The sequence below is a fragment of the Psammomys obesus genome, unplaced genomic scaffold (genome assembly GCF_907164565.1).
Source record: "Psammomys obesus unplaced genomic scaffold, mPsaObe1.curated_primary_1811, whole genome shotgun sequence".
NCBI classification, from domain to species: domain Eukaryota; kingdom Metazoa; phylum Chordata; class Mammalia; order Rodentia; family Muridae; genus Psammomys; species Psammomys obesus.
Genome location: NW_026593286.1, coordinates 35,828,227 through 35,849,572, shown reverse-complemented (window position 1 = coordinate 35,849,572; position 21,346 = coordinate 35,828,227). Strand labels below are relative to the sequence as shown.

The following is a 21,346-nucleotide window of genomic DNA, read 5'->3' as shown; positions in this document are numbered from 1 at the left end:
GTGTCCCAGCACAAGAGGACGAAGGGAATGCTTCAGGGAGAACATCTGAGATCTTCTCCTGTTGGTTTGTTCCAATGAGATTTGTGCACCACCAAGTCTGGCCACTAAGGAGGCTTCCTTTCAAAATGACCAAAGATGGTTGCTATGGGAGCACACGCTCGGGAGCATTTCTTATCTTCCTCCTGTGACAGCCGTGGGGCCTTCAGTCTTTATGTGCTGAAAGCTAGTGGTCATGGTGGCTCAAAACCTCACAACTATCATTTAGAAGGAGCCAATGCTCCACGGCTTCTTATAGCAGGCAAAAAAAAAAATGACACAAGATTGATTATAGAAGCCATTTTTCTAATTCTTCTTCTTCCTCCCAGCTACTCATAATCAAAACTTAAAGATTTTCAAATTTGCTTCTTACATTAAATTATCCTGAATAGACAATTTCATAAAAGTCACTGCATTCTTTTAAGAAAATTTAATTCTTATTTTATCAAGTGCTGAAGTTTCAATGGTGTGCTTAGCCTAACTAATTTTCAACAGTCTACATTTTCATAGAATTTATAGCAAATATTTTATAACTTTTGTATGTTATTATTATTGTGCAGTAAGAAAAACATACATAAAAAAATCAAGTTGTTAAAAGTATCAGAAGCAACAGCCCAAGCTAAGCATACTTCACAGAGAAGCAGGACTGGTCCGTGTTCCTCTGAACGCACCCCTGCTCTTCACCGAGTCCGTGGAGAGAGAGCTCTGCAGAGCAGTGCCATAAGAGGCCCCACACGTGGCAATAGCATGTGCTCTTACCTCAAAGAGTGGCAAATCATGGGATAAAAACTTCGGCAGATTTACATCAATAATAGATCTAAGTAGCAATATTTCTTCATTCTCATTTGGATATTTCAGCTAAAAGAAAATGCAGTCATGAGGATTTCTATCATGGACACCTTTTTCATGTCTATACTCACCAAATGCACAGCACCTGGGAACGACCTAAACAAAACATTGCTCATGTTGTCACTGTTTTTCACTACAGAAACTGGTGTTTATATTCCGGGAACCTCCTTTACCATGAAAGGGGGCAGAACTGATTGTTTCCACGGATATGTTCATTCAGCACACTGAAAGCTGTCATTGCCTGTTTATCGGGTAGTGCTTGCTTATTCAAGACCCCTAATAGGTTACTTTTGTAAAACTCTGAGTGAGGGATACTGTGAGATAGAGCAGATGGGCCGAGCACCACTGTGCCCGTTGGCTACCTACTGGTTGCCTGTTCCCATGCCATGTAGTTATCAAGTGCCATAGAGATGGGGGAGGACTGCAGACCCAGTCACGTAGAGAGCACATAGGAAAACTTAAGCATTAAGGGTCTGTTGCATGCCCAAAATTTACTAGAACTCTGATGGAACTTGGAACTTGTTCCTTATGCCTATATTAACACTCACACAGTTAGTGCTGCCAAAACCTAGCCTTAGAATTGTTTCTCCCAAACTTAATTCACTCAACATCTCATTCAAAAGTTCTCCTACCATTATATTTTTTTCTGTTTTCAAGAATTTTCTCTTGTTTTTAAAAAACATTTCTACCAAGTAAAAAGAGAAAGAGAGAGAGGAGTGAGGGAGGAGAGTGAGAGAGAAAGAAAGAGAGAGGGAGGGAGCCTTGTTCTTTCTGAAGCTGTAGCAGGTGCCTGATTGTACCCGCCTCTCTGACTCTCCAAGGGCTTCCAGAGGGCAAAGTTACCCTCTTCATCTGGACTTTGTTCTTGATCAATGTGACAAAAAATGAATTTTGAAGGGTCAGGATACAGTTTTATTATTTAAGAGGCTATTATTTTGAAACAAATGCTTATATTGTCTCTCGGTAGAACAGAAACAAACTTGAAAATATTCAAGCCAAAGCATTCAACAATTCTAAATTAGCTTGTAACAAAGAGTGATAGAATTCATTTTCAGGATTCATTTGCAGCCTAACTTTTATAGCTCAATTCCAGTCAAGATTCCAGCACCAACTTGCACTAGGACAATGCATTATCTCGCCCATTATCTGGCCACAAAATAGCCCTGACATGCCAGGGTAGTACAAATTGTTGCTTCTAGGCACGTGTGTTTATTGCAAAAAAAAAAAAAATGGCTTGAAGTTATATTAGGCTTTTATGAAATAGAACATAGCCACAATATATCAGAGTTCTTGATAGCATTATGGGAGAGGATAAAAATGCAAACCATTGTTAATCATATGGGATATATTTTGAAATCCATATCTTCTATAGATTGTGAATGTGAACATTTTGTAAACTTCAATGTCACATTTTGGGGGATTTGTTCTTAACAATAACTTACCATGTCTTCATAAAGAACTAACATATAGCTCGATTTCATGATTCTACTTCCAGAGAGAAGTCAGCTTTGTCATGAATGATCTGTTGTTTTTATGTATTTAGTTATGATTTTAAAGTGCAAATATTTGATCACTATTACCACTAGCCCACAGGTGACTACAATTGGAAATTATGTAAGAGATGATTAAGATTTTTGTGTATATTATTAATTTATACATTATTCTCCACAGAGTGCTAGGTGTCATATAAATAGAAAACCTACAAAACATTTATTGAAAGCATGTGACTATGTTCTTTGGCTTTACCCAGCTCCATACATTTAAGCTCAAACAATAAGAGTTGCCTATGTACTGTTCTATAAAACACTATAAATTTTTATTCTCATTACCAGCAATGTATTTTTTTTCAGCTAATTGATGAACCCTACCATATACTGAAACTCTTTCCTGTTTGTTTGTTTGTTTGCTTGCTTGCCAAGCAAAAGTTTGTCTGTGTAGCCTTAGCTGGCCTGGACTCGCTTTGTAGACAGGCTGGCCTCAAGCTCACAGAGATCTGCCTGCCTCTGCCACCGCACCAGGCTGATACTGGAACCCTTAGGAAGACACTTAGTGTTAAGATTTAAGAATAGAAATGTAAAGAGTTAGACGCTCTGGAGTCTACCTTCAGATTGCCGGCAGCTGTAAGCACGGACTTCACGGCCCGCATCCCGTAGTCATAGTGGTGCTGGGAGGACAGTTGCTCTGAGCACAAGCGGTATGTAGCCACGATTTTGACCGACAGCGGCCGAGCAGTGACAAAGCCACAGGAATACAGAACGATCTCTGCGATCATGGCATAGTCAGGGACCATCATTGCCACTGTCCGAAAGAGAGCCTATGGTACACGAAAAAGGTCTTTCAAAGGGCATAGAATGACACCCCTGCTCCTGTTTAATCAAGTGCTGTACGTTTTTCTTGCTTTTCTCCAGTAATCTCAGACCTACTAATAATGTTTGTTATATGTCATAGATAAAACTCGTAGATAAGATAATTAAACTTGGTTTCCCATTAAGCTATATATAACAAACATACCACTAACTTTAGATAAACTGTTCTTCCTAAATGTCCAGGATCAATTTTGCAAAGTTCTTGTGGAAAGCAACATGTTACAGGAAAAAAAAAAAAAAAAAAAGAACATCAGACATCCAGGACGCAAGCCAATTGGGCCTCTCACCCCGGCTCATGACAAAGATCCTGCTGTTGGGAGCCTGGCTTTCAGGCAAGGCTCTCTAGGGATCCAATTAACTTACAACCTGGAGGTAACCAGCTGCCCAATTACAAGACTGTGTTAAGTAAAGGAAATATTTTGAGATACCCAGAGCCTTTTGAGTCTCTAGAAACCTGGCCAGTCCTTGTACAAACAAAGTATGGGAGAGAACAGTAAAAAGTCATGGATTATGACTGTTAAAGATCAATAATTTTAAATATTATAGAACAACTAAATGCCATGTGATGGTAAGCGAATATAAAATTAAACAAAATTAAAAATATATATATAATTTATGTTTAGAATATTGGTGTATATCAGGGTTCACATTAATTAATTTTGTACTTAAAACATTGCTTTCTTGCATGCACAGACATACACAATTTAAAAAATATATAGCTTGAGCCAGTAACTTGAATCTAGACCACTGTATACCAAAAGAAAGAAAATATTAAAGAACATTGCTAGTCATATGACACCTCCTCAAAGTGGTAGGTTCTCAACTACTTTTCTGAATTAATGACAGAGAGGAAGTGAATTTACACACCGGCCAAAAGCCTCTGTCTCGGTATGAGTTACACAGTCTAGCTTTACAGCAGTACAAAGTGGTACTGGCTTGAGGACAGCATCCCGTGCCTTGTGTGGCAGGTTGAACTTGGTAGAGCCAACATACTTCCCAGATTCCCATCCCCCTCCTCCACACTTGTCACATAATGGCTGCAGAACACGCTTACTATGAACACTAAAGGGAAAGCAGAGCAAGTAAAGAAGCTTCCAAACCATACCATGATGGTGTTCCATTTATCAGATTTTTTTTTCTAAAGACAATAACTGACATTGAAATTATTCAAAACAGATTATTTTTGATGGGCTGATGAAATTTCTCGGTAGGTAAAGATTCCTGCTGGATGAGCCTGATACCTGAGTCTGGTCCCCAGAACCCATAATAGAAGAAGAGATTCAACTATAGGAAGTTGTTCTCTTGCCTCTACACACAGGCTGTGATATTCCAGCATACTTGTGCGCACACACACACACACCACACACCACACACACACACACACACACACACACACACACAAACACTATAAATTGAAAAAAATATTTTGGGGCCCTAATCAAGTGATTCTCAAACACTGTGTGCCATTCTGACACCGAGTTTGACTTTGGCTGTCCCGTAAGTTTCTGAGGGTTGCAGTATGTCTGAGGAGAAAAAGTCAGTGCTTTAGAAACAAGAGGAAGTTGCATTCTAACTTAAGCAGTGGCAGGTCTTCTTGAGTACCTGAGAGACAAGCCAGGGTGAGGCAAAGATCCCAGTGATAAGTAAATGTGGACATGTTTTACAGCATGGAGTTGGTGTGGACGTGAGTACAACCATCTGTGTTTATTTCAGAAGAAACAATTGAGATAAATGTCTACAGTGCCTACTCCATTTGTAGAAGAAGGGTGCAGTATGTAGAAGAACCATATTGCCTTGAGTGTGCTCTAAAGGCCTGCAAATCGATGTAACTAAAACAAACAAACCCTCAAGCCGTAACCTTTTGTTTGTTTTTTACTATTTTTAAGGACATAAAAAGACATATCACAAACATGTCATTTTATTCAAGAGATTAGTCTGATGTTAGTCAAGGGGAGTGAAAGGTCTACTTCCCTTCTTTCCTCAGATGCTACAAGGGAATCTCACACTGTACACTCTGTGGAGAGCTGTGTGTATGTCCAGCTATTGGCTTTGCAGTGCCAGTAGCATTCCAGAGACCTGGAATATGCCCATTTAAAAACTATCCTGAAACAATCTTGAAAAACAATTCTTTAGAGTAGCTGCAATTTGAAATATAGCTCCTCTAAAGTGGAGGTGTTCAAGACTGCAGGTTTTATCCAGACATAACACAGTATTAAAATGGGATTCTTTCCACACAAAACAATGCTTATCAAAATATATGTGAGCTATAGTGTATGTCAAATTTACAAAGAAAGTATATGCAACCATTGAACCTTCTCGTTTACTAATAGATCATCAAATATTTGGGGCGTGAGGAAGAGGGGAGATGTGAAAATGCTCCCTCCGATGGGAGCGGCTGTTATGCTATGAGCATAACAGTTTTCCACATAGACCAGAGTATGAAGGGCAGTTGGAAGGTATCCCTGCATTTGAAGGAATATGGATTGGTGCCTGACTCCTGTCTGAGGAAACAAAAGTGGCCTGTGGGCACGGGCTCAATGCCCAGGGTTTGCCGAGACAGGGACTGTGGGAAATGCACACGATAAAGGAAGAAGCCAGCAGTCCCTGCTGCTCCAGGCTGACTGAGAGCTCACCAGCTGTGAACCTTGTGTGGTGCTGGCCACCAGCAACCCAGGAAGAAGAGAGACCCAAGAGAAGTGTCTCTGAGCAGCCTATACACATGGACTTGTGAGGGTTCAGCTGCGAACCTCTGCCTGGCCCAGGACACAGCCCACAGCCATTTCTGAACTGTGAGTATGCCCAGTGGCTCCCTGTTAGTTCAAACACTGAATTCCTTTGTCAGGGAGGAAAGTTACAGCTAAGGCAAACACTCCAGAGAGAGAGAGAGCAGCATGCAGAAAGGCACGGGGCACACAGAGGCTAGCAAATCTCCTGTGACAGATACACAGGATACCTGTGATAGACAGCGAAATGGCAGTACACATGCATTAGCACCTGATACCAAGACTCTAGCAACACCCCCCACCAAAAAAAACCAACCAAACAAACAAACAAACAAAAACTGGCTTTATTTTGTAGATTTAAAAAATCCCAATAGTCTTAAAGGTTTATTTTTATGTTTTAATTACATGTATTTGTGTGCCTGTGTCTGAGTCTGTGCATATGTGAGTCCACATGCCTGTTGAGCCCAGAAGAAAAGCACTGGGTATCCTGGAGCTAGAGTTACACTGCTCATGAGCCACTCAATGAGAGCCCGGGGAAATGGACTCTGGTCCCCTGCAAGGGCAGGGTGTGCTCTTAACCCCTAAGCCACCACTCAGCTCCCCAGAGGCTTTTAAATCTGAAATCACATGATCAGATTTCTTTTGATAGGAGACACTGGTAGCATTGCAACAGTAGTACCCAGAGCAGAAGACATTGGTGCCGAAAGGGCTGTCACAAAAGAGAAGTGGAGAGGGCTGGGAGGAAGACACGCCAATGAGACAGTGCAGGGGCAGCAGTCACCGAAGAGGGCTAGGTGGAGGTGGAGAGGGTTCGAGAGTAACAGTGGAGACTCGTCAGGATGCTTTGGACACTGCTTCCATCCCCCTTTCCTCCCTCTCTTCCTTCCTTCCTTTTTTTTTTCTCTCTTTTAAGGAATTCAAAGCTCATTTCAGACTTGTCAGAAACTCTTCCTGAGATGAGGTCTGAGATAGTAGCCAAGGATGACCAGGAATTACTGGTTATTCTGTCACCACTGATGCCCAAAAGCTGGATTCCAGGCTGGGGTCACCACACCCAGGCAGGAATTTCCATATATACTTGCAAACTGGTTTCTATAGCAACTCCAGCCACACAGCAGCACAGAGGAGGGAACAGTAGCAATGAAAAGCCAGGGAAGCGTCACAGGAGCCTTTAGCTTAGTGCAGAAAGAAAACCAATTTGCCCTAGGAGCCACAGGGCAAATAGCTATATACACGCACACACGCGCGTGCGCACACACACACACACACACACACACACACAAACACACACACAAACACACACACACACACACACACACACAGTGGGACGGTCCACACAAGGAGTTAGCAGATTCAGCCAATCACATATTCTAGCTTTTTATGACCAACCACTCCCAGAATTTTGCCTCCCTGCTTTTATGACTATGCGTTCAGGTGGATCCCACTCCATAGAAATGTGGAATAAAACAGCTGCAGAGAAAGCTTTTCAGAATAAAACTGCAAATCACAAAGAGCTTCTTAGATAAAGGATTTACCGCTTTCCTCTCTTAAATTTTATTCTATTTACTTATCAGGGAGGGCATGCATGCTGCAATCTGCATGTGTCAGTCAGGGTTCACCGAGTCAGTGCTCTCCTATATTCAGGTCCTAGTCTCAGTCTCAGGCTCTTGGGCTTGGAGGCAGGAGCATTTACCCACTGAACAATCTCTTCAGCCCTCACTTCTCATATTGAAGTCATTCCTTCCTTCACTAAGGCAAAGTGATTAACCACGGAAAGGGCATAAAGCAGAAGTACATTAAAACTGGTGGCGGTTGGAATGATTGTGGGCAGCAGTGGCCAGTAGAAGGCACGTAGGTTTTAGTTAGAAAACTTAGGTTTGAGCCTACAATTGTTAATGTACTGTTCTCTAGAATACACTGTTTTTTACGCACAATCCATAAACATGCAGTTCACCATGGAAGAATATAAAAAGTAGAACAAATATATGGAGAAAACAACATATTTTACTAATATTTGAAAAGATACTTTTTGTAAATACAAGTTTTGCTCCATTCAGTTAGGACAGTGTTTTTTCCCTTATAAATTAAACACACACACAAAAATATGAGTGCCGTGTATTAACAAGGGCTGAGACTCGATATGGGAGGTCGATGTTTTCAGCCTGTGTGGAAGGTGATTCTGCTATGAGAATCTTCCAACAGAGAAGCCTTCAGCCGACAGCCTTTTGTGGTGCTATTGATAGTGTAGAAACTGAAAGCAATCTAAATGTCCATCAGAAAGACAGCTCAGTAATCCTACTTACAGTCTGTATCATGTCTACAAAGCTGGGACAATGGTCATCGTGAATTTAAATGAACTGTAAAAAAACCCACCACTTATGCACAGTTGTTGGATTTGAACTCTTTAAAAATGAATATTGAACTGAAAAGATAGACTACAATAAAAAATACTGGGCATCTTATGTCTTTTCTCATTTCTATAATCAATATTATTTTAAAACTATAAAATTTTAGAGTTGTACCTGTTCTCCATATTTATTTTGCAAAAGTATTTGAAGCTTTAAACATTATCTTCTAGAATACTTTCCCCAAATGGTATGCCTAAAAGCAGATGTTTAAAAATGCAATCCTAGGATCACACATTCTCTTTTTTTTTCTTTTTTTTTTCATTCGCAAGTCGACAAAAGAAACCGATGTTATAATTACACCCGCCATACCTTCAGATTGTCCGGCAGCTCTGACCGCCCGGCATAGCCAGGGTTCATTGTTATAAAGACCGCGCACGTGGGGTCAAGTTTTAGCTCTGTCCCTTCAAACACCAGAAGCTCAGTGCCTGCGTTAATACCTGTGGTAATCAAAAGTTCCATGACTTAGCAGTGCCACAGCATGTGCCATTCGCTGCCCACTGTCCACCCCCAGTTCTGCTGTTTTCACATGCTGTATAGCCAGAGAGGCTCGTTACCTCTTTGGATAGTAAGGATTTGTTGAGCAACCACAGAAAGTACTTCCAAATCAATTCTGTTAAACTCATCAAAGCAAGCCCAGGCTCCACAAGATAACAGTCCCTGGGAGGAAAGAATAATAAAATTTTTCAACTTTATCTGATTGAATATTACATTGAAATGATGCATTTTTCACCTGATCTTTTCAGGGATTTAATATCCTATCAAGGAAATTGCTTATTCACTTTTATCTTTAAAGACAGCTCATTTTTTCATTACCAATTCATTATTCTAGGTGCATAAAGAGTTTGATCAACTGGAAAACTTTCCAATTTATTGCCTTCACTCTGTGTATATCTTTAGGCATTTAGAGGTTCACCTATAATTTCCAGGCCTTTACTTTTTATTTACAAGTTGATTTTATTTGTTTTAAAAGAATGGGTTGTAATAATCCTCTATGCAACATGACTTCTGTTACCAGACAGACTGCTTTGTAATCAGAATACCCAAATAGCCAACTAACATTCAAGGCCCAATTTATAATGCTAAGAAAGGACTACCTCACAGATAAGTGCTCAACTCCATGCACATCAAAGATTGGCAAGTCTTCAGAGAACACACTACCCATTACTTTGATTTTCAATGAATAATACAATAAAAGGTTTAGTTGTCACAGAAAACAGGCTGTTTAACATTATATATGCAAATATGTAAATTGTGATATTTTAAAAAATAATGACTGAATGATTATGAGGTTTTTAATAGTATAAATTAAACCTTTATTTGTACTTCCACTGTTCAGCATGAACATCACATCAAAAGTATATCTGTACAATCAATTCATGTTTACCAATAAGCAAATTTAGTTCTATTGAAATAGATCAATCTAAAGCTATTCTATTATGATAAAGAAGACAGGCATTGCTTTAAACACATCGGAATGTACTATTTATTCAAACCATATTTAGGACTTTCTCACTTTGCCATTTATTTCTTAGTCATTGTGGCAAGTTTAGATGACATTAAAGACAAATTAAATGTCATTCTCATGTTTTCCTATTGTTTTATTTATTATTTGACTTCCTTAAAAAACTCCCACTCTGTTTCAACATCACAAATGTAAAATTGTTAGTAGTGACCACTGGGTATCACTCAAGTAAACAGTTCACTGTATTGGATAAGAATAATATATTTTTGTTAGTTTAGATTTTGAAATTGTTAATTTTGCTGAAGAAAAAATTTAAAAGAAGATAGTACAGAATAGTTAAACTGCATTTGGAAAATCACAGAACAAAAAGAAAGAAGGAAGGAAGGAAGGAAGGAAGGAAGGAAGGAAGGAAGGAAGGAAGGAAGGAAGGAAGGAAGGAAGGGGAAAAAATGCAGAGTCCACGATCCGGAACAGATGATTCTGTGCTCAGCAGCTCCACCTAGCATGTTCAGGAACTACAGCCTCTAGAAACAAGCTACTCAAGTGGCTTCCAAGCAGGCACTTCACAACTTTGATTTCCCTTTTCAAAATCTTACAGACCTCTAGAATCTGACAGATCTGGATAATTAAGCACTCCAGAGGCAGCAGCAGAGGTAGACAGATCTCGAGTTCAAGGCCAGCCTGATCTACAAAGAGAGTCCAGGATACAGAGAAACCCTGTCACAAAAACAACAACAAAAACAAACAAAACAACCAAATACGAAAAGACATGGTGAACAGGGAGGTGTGTAGTCAGCCAGGGGCCCTGTCTTTTGGGTCTGGGGGGGCCATGTCTTTTGGGTCTGGGGAGGTAGCTCAATTGGTAAAAATGCTTGACACACAAACATTAGAATGTGAGTTCAATCCCCAGCACCCACACAAACATGATAATGTGAGTTCAATCCCTGGCACCCACAGGAAAAGGCTAGGCATAGTGATACACTCTTACCATCTCAGTGCTGGGAGGCAGAGCCAGACCGTTCAGTGGGACTCACTGGCTACCCAGACTAGCCTATTTGGCATGCTCTAAACCAGTGGGAAACAAAGTGGAATGTAATTGAGAAGCATGCACACTCACAAACACACGCAGGCACATGTATGGACACATATGCACACTATTAAAAAAATAAAAGAAGAGTTACATGCTTCCAAAGCAGAAAATCTAAGAGGTGTCTGTAATAGTAAATTAATGAATTTTGAAACTTATTGATAAATCAGCACACAGGTTAAAAATATCTTTGGAATTCCACACCACAGCCTTTTTCTTTCTTCTTTCTTTCTTCTTTCTTTCTTTCTTTCTTTCTTTCTTTCTTTCTTTCTTTCCTTTCTTTCTTTCTTTCTTTCTTTCTTTCAGAATGAGTTGTAATAACCCTCTGTGCAATCTGACTTCTGTGGCCAGAGAGACTGCTCTGTGGTTAGAGTGCCCAAACAGCCAAATAACATTCCTAAGTCTAAGACCCCATCAGGACCAATGAGGCAGGGTGACCTCCACCGCAGGGCCAGGAGGGAGGCCGAGCTCACTTGTCCTTGAGACTCGCTGAGACGTGTAATTTTTACCTTTACAAGGCACAGTAGAGCTTCTGCTGGCATTCTCTTGTGTCTCTCTGTAGCTCCCTTTTCATCTCTGATCAACTACCCTACTGAAAAGAAAGGAGGAATCACTACAAACCTTAAAGAACTTTCCTAAAGCCAAATAATCCAGCCCATCGGAGCAGTTGAAAACGACACACTGTTTGGCCACAGCTTTTGCTAAATCCTTGGTGGTTTCTGTCTTTCCAGTGCCAGCTGGACCCTCAGGTGCTCCTCCAAGGTGCAGGTGAAGGGCTCCAAATAAGGTCCTAGCATAAAATAAGTACAAAGAATCATAAACATCAAAATCAAAGATTAAGTTGAATCCTAAATGCCACCTCCTCTTTCATGATTTCTTCCTTCCTGCTAACCTCAGAAAATCTGTCAGCACATTACTTTGTTATCAGTTTTACTTCGAAGAGTAGATAGATGATTGATAGATAGATAGAGATAGAAGAAAGAAAGAAAGAAAGAAAGAGAGAGAGAGAGAGAAAGAAAGAAAGAAAGAAAGAGGAAGGAAGGAAGGAAGGAAGGAAGGAAGGAAGGAAGGAAGGAAGGAAGGAAGGAAGGAAGGAAGGAAGGGGAGATAGGTGGGTAGATAGGTGAGTAGGTGGATGGATCAATGGATGGATGGACAGATAGATGGATGGGCAAATGACTGGACAGATGGGTGGATGTGTGGGTGGACAGATGGATAAATGGATGGATGGATGGATGGGTAGGCAGGCAGACAGGTAGAATGCATGTGCATATACATATTTGTATACATAAAAATTTAGAACAAATGTACTTTTGGAATTCAATCCTGAATTCTGGTTAATGTGGAGAATTCAGCTGACCCTGTGAATGCCCGACATTATTAGAAGAGTATAGAAATGTCACATGGAAGAAAATAATTTTAAAGCCCATAGCAATCACTTAAAGAATAAAAGGTGTCTTCAGTAAGGGGATTCAATGGTTGAGACATGATTATGTGCAAATCTGGAGAGATACATATTATTTGCATGTGTATAATTTTGGCAGCACAGATATGAAATCATCATGATTGAGCAAGAAGGAAGGGGAAGTGGGATGGATTCACCTCTTTGTACCTTTCATGGAAGTTTGAAATGGTGCTTTGTCTCTAACAGAAACCACATTTCCTCCACCAGCCACCAGGAGGACAAGGAGGGCAAGCAGAGAAGGGACAGGAAGCCCACAATCTCAGCTTTCATGGAGGGTGGTCTGGGTAACAGGCCTGTACTGCTCCTCAAGGTGGCACTGGGTCAGATGTCCATTTCTCATTGCTTATGAGCCAAAACTAAGGGGAAGGTTTTTGTTTGTTTGTTTGTTTGTTTGTTTGTTTGTTTTTTCTGAACCTGAGAAAACCCTTAAGCCTTCCTCAGAGGTGAAACAAACCGTGGCTGTGTCCACAACCAACATCTTCAAAGGCAGCAGGGGGCAGCCTCCCTTACCAAGTCATGCTCACAGTGAAAACTGGAAGGGAAGATAGCTGTTGAGGCAGACATACAGCAGGAGCAGCAGATGAACAGAGACCTGTGAGGGTTACCACTCACAGAGCATCCTGTCTGGCCCTCTTCGGTTCCCAGCGGTCAGAATCTATCAATCTCTCCCCGCTCCTCTCTGTCTCTCTCTGTGTGTATATATCCATCTTTTTCTCTGAGGCAGAGGTCAATTTTATAAAAGAGATAACTTGAAATTCTACAGTAAAAGTATATCCAATAAACTCTTGAAAACTCAGTGAAAGGTTAAATATCAGAATAAACATAAGGAAATAAAATTATATGTTAGGAGATAAATATGAGGGAATTACCCAGAGAGTTAGAGATCAAATACAAAAAAAAGTAAAGGGCACAGAATAAATAAGGGAGAAAATGGTGAAGAGACAACATTTAAATGCCAATGACTGAGAACTTTCCAGAATGAAAGAAAGACATGAACAGAAAAAAAAAAAAGAAAAATCCCAAGTAACATAAAAAAAAACTACTAGTAACATTAGAGTGATCATTAATAACCAAGAGAAAGATCCTTAAAAACATAACAGACATAAAGATAATGATTAAAATAGTATTTAGTTATACTGACTACTATAAAATAAGTGAATTAAGGCTCTGGGGATATAAAACATACAATTATTTTAATGAATCCAAATAGTTTGCTTATCATATTAAATGTAAGTGGATTAAAGTCACTAGTGAAGAACAGAGAGTCCTTTTCTTTCCATGTGACCTAATCCACTTACCATGTAACAGATCACCTCCACTCAGATCTTCCCTAGCACACTCAAAGGGACTCTCCTGTGAGCTCTGTTCCCATCCGGGTGACACGCCCATGGCACCTCCTGCTTCCCTCTAGTACCCCACTCAGGACACTTTACTGCAGCTGTTTTCTAATCTAGCTTTCCCACTTGATGAGAAAACACTTGAGTGACACAATCTATGTCTTTTTCTTTTATGAAGCTGCAAACAATAGCATATTTTTATTTATCCTATGTTCTGCCAAGGTTATTATTACCAGATAATGAAACGGTGTGCTATATTGTTTTCTAGTCATATTCATTTTGACATAGAATGGAAAAGGCATGTATATACTCCATCTTTGCTCTATGCTAACAGAGTATATAGCTTGTGTCTTGAATGAGTAGATGAAATTTATGACCCAGCCTATAAGGAGACTCTGAAATCAGCACTATGCTCTACCTGAAAGTCATCATAATTCATAAGCAAACCAGTAAGAAGTCAGTATGTTCTCCAAGAGCATTCACAATTCTGAGTATCCTCTAAGCATGCATTTTAAAATGGCAGCCCAGTATTCTTTATTTAATCCTTTATCCCAGAAAATGTGGTTCTGTTGGAGACAAGGTAAAAATAGCATGTAGTCTTTTCCACGAAAAAGTCCAATAAAAAATATAAAGTATAGCAAGCATGCCTCAACCCGCTGTGAGAAGTAAGACAGAGGAAGAAACAGTGTGTGACGGGGGATTCAACAGGGAAGTTGTATGGAAGAACTAACATTGATGATAACAGGATGCACAAGACCTGTGCAAGCTCAGGTCAGACAGACTCTCAGCACAGAGAGAGGAGGTGGCACAGAGTCCCACCTCTACATGGGGCACTATGGGAGAGGCAGTGTTTGCTTTCTAGGGATGTTATCCTGGTAGGCCAAACACATTCCAGGGGACGCCAACACACCCAAGAGGACATGACAGCACCAACTGAGACTGACAGACTGAAAAGAGTAAATGAGAGGACACGAAGTTTGGTAGATATGGAACGGGGGTAGGTCTGGGAAGAGACAACAGAGGGGAGTGAATAGAATAAAACTATAATGTATGTTTATTGCTGTCTTCTGAGATGTACAATCTGGGAGGCAAAGAAAGCTTAATACATAAAGTAGCTAATTTGCACTGGGAATAAAGTGTAAGTGTGAAGTACCTCTGAGCTCTCAAAAGAGATACCCAGCAGGCGTGTGCACTGTGGGAGAGAGCTCCACACACAGTTCTTTAGGACACAAGTGATTAAGGTTTGGATGTAAACAGTCTGGAAATCATGGGATATGGACACAGAACTCTAGAAAATTCACCATTTCAGGGGAAAAAAAAATCTCAAATGATCTAAAAAGAAGCCAGAGATGTTGAGGAAGACAGAAGAAATGGGGGGGGGGATAGAAAGTGCTAACCACTGCCGTTCCTAAGAATACTGTGATCGCGGAGATGAAAAGGAGAAACCAGCAGAGAAGGAGAAAATGAAATTTGAGAGGAGACTTAAGGGGCTGGGAAACCACACAGAATACATGTGGAGATTGCGAGGTAAAAAGAATCAACTATAACTCAGTTAATTACCTTTAACTTTATCATTGGTCTAGGGTGTGTGTGTGTGTGTGTGTGTGAGGTTATTGTCCCCCCAACTTTGAATGGCACTGTTTACCTGTAGCAGCGGTCTGTGAGTGGGGTTATAACTAGTCTAGGGGAATTGCCCAGATATTCATAGCCGTATCGCAAACCAGCATTGATCATCTTTGTTTCTAACTGATTTTCCTAGGATCAATTAGAAAAATATGGAATTGGTTAGAAAGCAAAATTGCAAACAACAAGAAATGACAAGATCTTTAATAAGGAATATCCACAGCGCATTTGTTTAGAACAATCTTTCAGACATCAGTTCTCTTACAGGAAGAATTCCATAGCTAGTTTCCTGGATGAATAATAGAAGTCAATGGCTTCCATGTTTTCCATAGAATATTTTAAAACATGTCCCCTTTCTCTTCCGTATTAGTATTCCTTGTTTTCTTCACTATGGAGTACCACCACTGTCTTAGTTAGGCTTTTATTGCTGTGCAGAGACACTATGACCACAGCAACCCTTATAAAGAAGAACATTTAACTGGGGCTGGCTTACAGAGGTTTAGTCCATTATTGTCATGGCAGGAAACATGGCAACACACTGGCATGTGCAGAGGTAGCTGAGAGTCCTGCGTATGGCTCGTCAAACAGCGGGAAGGAAAGCAGCACTGGGCCTGGCGTGAGCGTCTGAGACCTCACAGCCCAGTGACACGCTTCATCCAACGAGGCCACATGTAACAGCGCCATTCCCCGTGAGTACATGGCGGCCATTTTCCTTCAGACCACCACGAACCCCGCCACAGTTCCACAGCCGAGGACCCCGGTGCCGGCTGAGCTAAGCACGTTGTTTATAATCTAATGAGGAGAGAGCTGGCTTCTGAAACGAGGATTCCATCACCCACGCTCCTCCCACCGAATGGCACGGCCCTGAAAAGGCTCAGAGGGTGCTGTCTCCCGCACATACCTTCCAAGACTTGCATGGAATCCTGAGAACTGCTGGACCCCCGCCTCTCCCACGCTTAGCACGCTGCCGCCATAACTGTCTCTGCCCCTCCTCCCTTCGCAGCCATGACTAGCATCACCATCCACCCAGACGGCCTGAAAAATTCCTTCCTTGTGGAAAATGTTTCTGGGTTCTTTAATCACTAAACCAGACCAGGGACTTCTGACTCATAACCTCACTTAGGTCCATCAGAAATGGAAACACACAATTTTAAGCCGACTAACCCCAACATTTTGTAAATTGCATAATAATGCATTGAAACTGGACACATATGTTAATATATAATCATACATTTGGATATAAATGGAGGTATGTAAATATAGATACTGATGATAATAGAATAGTTACTGGCCGCCTTAATTTTCTGGATAATCTTATATAGGAAGTCATCAGCAAAACAACAAAATCCTGAATTACTGGCCCTGTTACACAGCTGAGCAGGCAAGAGTGCCTTTAAAAGCTCTGAGCTAAAACTGCTGTGTGAGGCCACTTACTTGCCAGTAGTACCTAAGCTGACTTAACCACTCGAAGTCGCTGTCATCGCTGATTTTTTTCTTTACAAGGTTTGCAAGGACATCTCTAGCATGAACGTCCAATACCACAAGGGCTCCCAGGGTAACACGGTTCTGCTTGGACAATTTGCCACGGACCAACGTGACAATGTCATCAATTTGATGATTACATTTCTCCAAGTATTGCTCAAGGGCCTGAAAAAAAAAATACGATATAATTTCCCAGTGCAATCAGAATCATTGTGAACAAAACATTTTGAACTAGTATATTTATGCAATGTAAATATATATATATATATATGAGCGTGTGTGTGTGCTTTTCTCATATATAGATATATATCCTCACGTGTAGGAGATATCCTCTGCATTTTATCATAATTTCTATGTAATTTAAAAATAATCTATTTTCCTTACAACAAGGTTTTAAGTAAACAAACCTATAGGGCAGACACAGAGGGCAAATGTGGCTCATGGCAGCCTCTCTTTTTTCTACCCCTCTTTTGTTCTCTGTGGTTATGTTGGAGCTGTCAATCTTATTACCCCATCTGTATGGGACATGAGGGCGGGAGAGAGACCTAGTCAGAGCCAACCCTGGCTCTCCCCAAGGGCTCAACAAAGTGTTTTTCCCTAGACTTTGTCAACTGTGAGTCTGTGGGTCTAAGCTACAGAAAACATTACCCTCCTAACAGAGATCTCTAGAGAGCAGAGCAGAGACAGACAGAGAAAGTGGCACCAGAAAGCGATGAAACCCTGAGACACTCAGGACACCAATTTTCCCTTTGCTCTCATGAGTCCTCCGAGCATTTTTCCATAAGCTTGCTACATGAGGTTTGAAATATCAGTGCTGTTAAGGCTTAAATATGCTTTTCATGTGTCCCTTGACAGTTCCTGTGCCGGGAGCTTGACCTTCAGTGTGGCAGTACTGCGCTGGTGGCAGCTGTAAGAAACAGGGCCTGTGGACTGTAACCAGGTCGTGCACATCACCCGTGGGGGGATTTGGTGAGTTTCATGGAGCTGGATTCGCTCCCAATGAGAATGGGTTGTACTCTGTTTTGGATATGAAGTGTCCCCCAAAGGGCTTGGTTGTTGGTGATGGCATTGCTGGGAGGTGCGGGAAACGTCAGGGGGTGGACCTTATTGAAGTAGGCCGATGGGGTGTGTCCTTAGAGGTCCAGTGGATCCTTCCTCTTCTTTTTCTCTTCCCTTTTAATTCTCTCTCTCTTTCTTTCTTTTCCTGCTTTTCTTTCTTTCCCTGTCCTTTTTTTTTTTTTTCCATGAACCAAAATAAATCTATCTTCCTCTAAGTTGACTATCTCAGGCATTCTGTCACAGTGATGGAATGCTGACACAGTTGTTAATAGGGAAGTTGGCCCTTTGTCAGTCGCTGCTCTTCCTCTCATACTATATGTCTTTCTCTAGTGACTATCTAGCCATGGTACCATCCACCATGTTGAGATGTAACCAGGAGGCCCTCAACAGAGTCCAAAACCAGGCAGGGATGCTTAAATCTTGGACTTGCAGCCTACAGATGTAATAGAAGTATTCCTCTTTTCTGTATGAAGTAGCTACCTTCTGGTATTTTCTTAGAGCAACAAAAAGGAGCAAAGAAATAATAATAATGATGATAATAATAATAATAAATAATGCCAAATGATTTGGTTTATATCAAGCTAAGGTAAGTTCTAAGGAACAGGCTTGCTTTGAAGTCTCTCAGTAGATGAGAAAACTCAGAACTGGAAGAGGATTTGTGATGAAAGCAAATTAAAATCAATGAAAAATATTGTGTTTAAGGTAACTGTTTAATTAGATTCTCCTGGTTAGAAACTGAGTAGCCAGTTTCTTGGCTCTTATACTTTTTAATAAATGCCAGGAAGTTTATTTCAGTTCTGTTTATATGAGGCAATGATAAAACCAACAAACCAGCTTCTAAGGAAGTGAACAGTTAGGGAGAACCACACAGGGGACAAGACACGCCTTCCTTGAAGGTTTTACTTCTTTAATTATTACTTTTCCGAAAGCTCTTTATTCGGGCACTTGTGGGGCTTAAACACCATTTCATTTCTATTATGTACATGAGTGATTTGCCAGTAATTTGCTTCTTAAGTAATAAAAACTTAACTTCTGTTCCATCCATGTCTAGCCACATAAGTGTTTAAATTTATGAACTTCACTGTATTTAGGGGTGACGCTAGTTTGGGGTCAGAGAGTAACACACAGCGCACGCTTATCCTTTCATCAGCACAGCTCAGCACCTCTCAGCCTCCCCGCCAGCCTTCACATTCAATCACAACAAGATAAAAAATTAACATCTGGACATATTGGCTGCACATACTAACTGCACACCCACAGAAATTTATCTGTCCTGGGAAAATGCATTTTCCTGCAATAGAACAATGATGTTAGAACTGAAATTTGGCTCCAAAATGTTAAAGCTAAGCTGTTTTGGAATTATATTGTATAAATCAAGGAGAATCTAATTAAACTGGAAAAATTATATAATGTTTTTATCACATTTTATTCCTAGTGAACATTCTTCTAGTGAGCCAGACGAGCTAAAGGTAGCTACCACAGTGTTATCTGGAACTGATTATTTTTCTCATGTCTAGAGCCTTCTACCTTTCTAGCCCAAAAGCTAACTCAAAATCGCATTCACTTTCAGTATCCAGAACGCTACAACCGTGACATTACTTCCAGTTATTTTATGGACCCTGTGATATCTCCCACAGTCCCCGTTTCACAACCAGCACTTATTGAATAGGAAAATGGAAACACAAATTCTGAGGGGAGCGTGTGCTCTGTGTGCATCAGTGTAGGAAGCGGTCGTGGTCTTAAGCTCCAGGAAACTCTAGGTGTTTGCTTCTGCCACTCAACCAAGTCATCAGTTCCAAATGTGAACCACTCCTCTGTTAGGAGAAAATTATCAACACAGAGAATAGTAAAGGTACATGGTAGAGACATCTAGGGACCCTGCATGCTCACACTGTCACGGAAACTCCATGCCCTGCTATTCTGGCACCTGAAAACCCTTGATCTATAATCATGTACTTTCTCCTTCCTGCAGAAAATCAAGTGACAATGTTGATGAGGTAGAATGACTTACACATGTGCAACTCAGTCCTACCTCGTTGGAATCTGCCTACCCTAAGAGAACAAGCAGTTCTCTCAAGTTTCAACACTTACTTAATTATCAACAGCACCTTAAAGTCCTATCAACTTCCTCATCAAAAAAATATATTTAAAATTCATTGCTTTAAAGTAAGGATCAGTAACTACCAAATTCCAGTTGATCCATTGGTCAATTACGAGTTGGCTTACTTGAACTCCTACTTCGAACATAAGAAGAGTGTCTTATTCACTAAGGTATGCCTATGAGATGAAGCCCAGGCCTTGAACTTTTAATGAGGCCACTACCTATAGCTAGGCAGGTCACAGGCCCTGGGGGAAAACCTAGTACTATCATTTTTCTAAATGGGCATTGCGATATAGTGACTCCTATTGACCTACTTGCTATGCCCATAGATCGGTGCATCGCTCAGCCCTCATCAGAGGAGCTGCTCCTCGCAGTAGATGGTAATTAACACAGAGACCCACAACTGGTCGGCACGCACAGAGTGGGAGCTTCTAAAGTGTTCGGCCTACATGGAATGTCTCTATCACATGCACACCCTCATGGATGCATGTGTGCGCGGCTTAGGCATCTGTGTGGAAGAAAGGGCAGACAAAATCTCAGCACGGGTAAATGGAGGTGGGCACAGAGTCCACACCCCTAGCCAAGAAGCTATTGGCGTTTGAATGCTGCTTGCAGAGGGAGAGTCAGCTCTCTTCCGTGGTGTGACACCTGGTGTACAGCTCACACTCCAGAGCAGTCAGAAGTAGTCTCACACCCAGAAGTAGTCAGGCAACATGAAATGAACTTGATGGGTTAAAAAAAAATTGCCCAATTAAATTTACAAGAACCAGAAAGAGCTCTAAAATGTTGAGTGGCCTGATACACACTTTATTATAGTATTGCTGAAACAAACAAACAAACCAACAATACTATGACTCTTTAAAGTTTCCAACACTGGATGAGATTTCTAACTTGCAGAATGTCTCAAATTTTCAAGTAGAGTATGCAGATTAAAACACACCAAAGAGTCCCCTTGATGTCCTTTATTTGTCTTATCGCTCTGGCAAGGACTTCAAGAACTATGTTGAAGAGAGAAAGAGAGAGTGGGCAGCCTTGCCTTGTCCCTGATTTCAGTAGGATTGACTTAAGTTTCTGTTTAGTTTGATGTTGGCTATAGGCTTGCTGTATATTGCCTTTACTATGTTTAGATATGTGCCTTGTATCCCTGATCTCTCTAAGACTTTAAACATGAATGAGTGTTGGATTTTATCAAATGCTTTTCAGCATCTAAGGAAATGATTATGTGTTTTTTTTTTTTCTTTCAGTTTGTTTATATGGTGGATCACATTGATAGATTTCTGTATATTGAACCACCCCTGCATACCTGGGATGAAGCTTATTTGGTCATAGTGGATGATATCTTTGATGT

At 40.8% G+C, this 21,346-nt stretch overlaps 1 protein-coding gene across 1 annotated transcript in view; it reads right to left on the bottom strand.

The window, feature by feature from the left end:
- Positions 1 to 21,346, bottom strand: part of Dnah7 (dynein axonemal heavy chain 7) — a gene marked incomplete at its 5' end in the record, with an annotated part of 256,610 nt that overhangs the window by 153,204 nt on the left and 82,060 nt on the right. Inside the window, 7 exons of the mRNA XM_055616804.1 lie at positions 796 to 894; positions 2,987 to 3,199; positions 8,692 to 8,819; positions 8,937 to 9,039; positions 11,553 to 11,721; positions 15,379 to 15,488; positions 16,791 to 17,003. Coding sequence (XP_055472779.1) covers positions 796 to 894; positions 2,987 to 3,199; positions 8,692 to 8,819; positions 8,937 to 9,039; positions 11,553 to 11,721; positions 15,379 to 15,488; positions 16,791 to 17,003 — 1,035 coding nt within the window. The remainder of the gene's footprint in view (positions 1 to 795; positions 895 to 2,986; positions 3,200 to 8,691; positions 8,820 to 8,936; positions 9,040 to 11,552; positions 11,722 to 15,378; positions 15,489 to 16,790; positions 17,004 to 21,346) is intronic.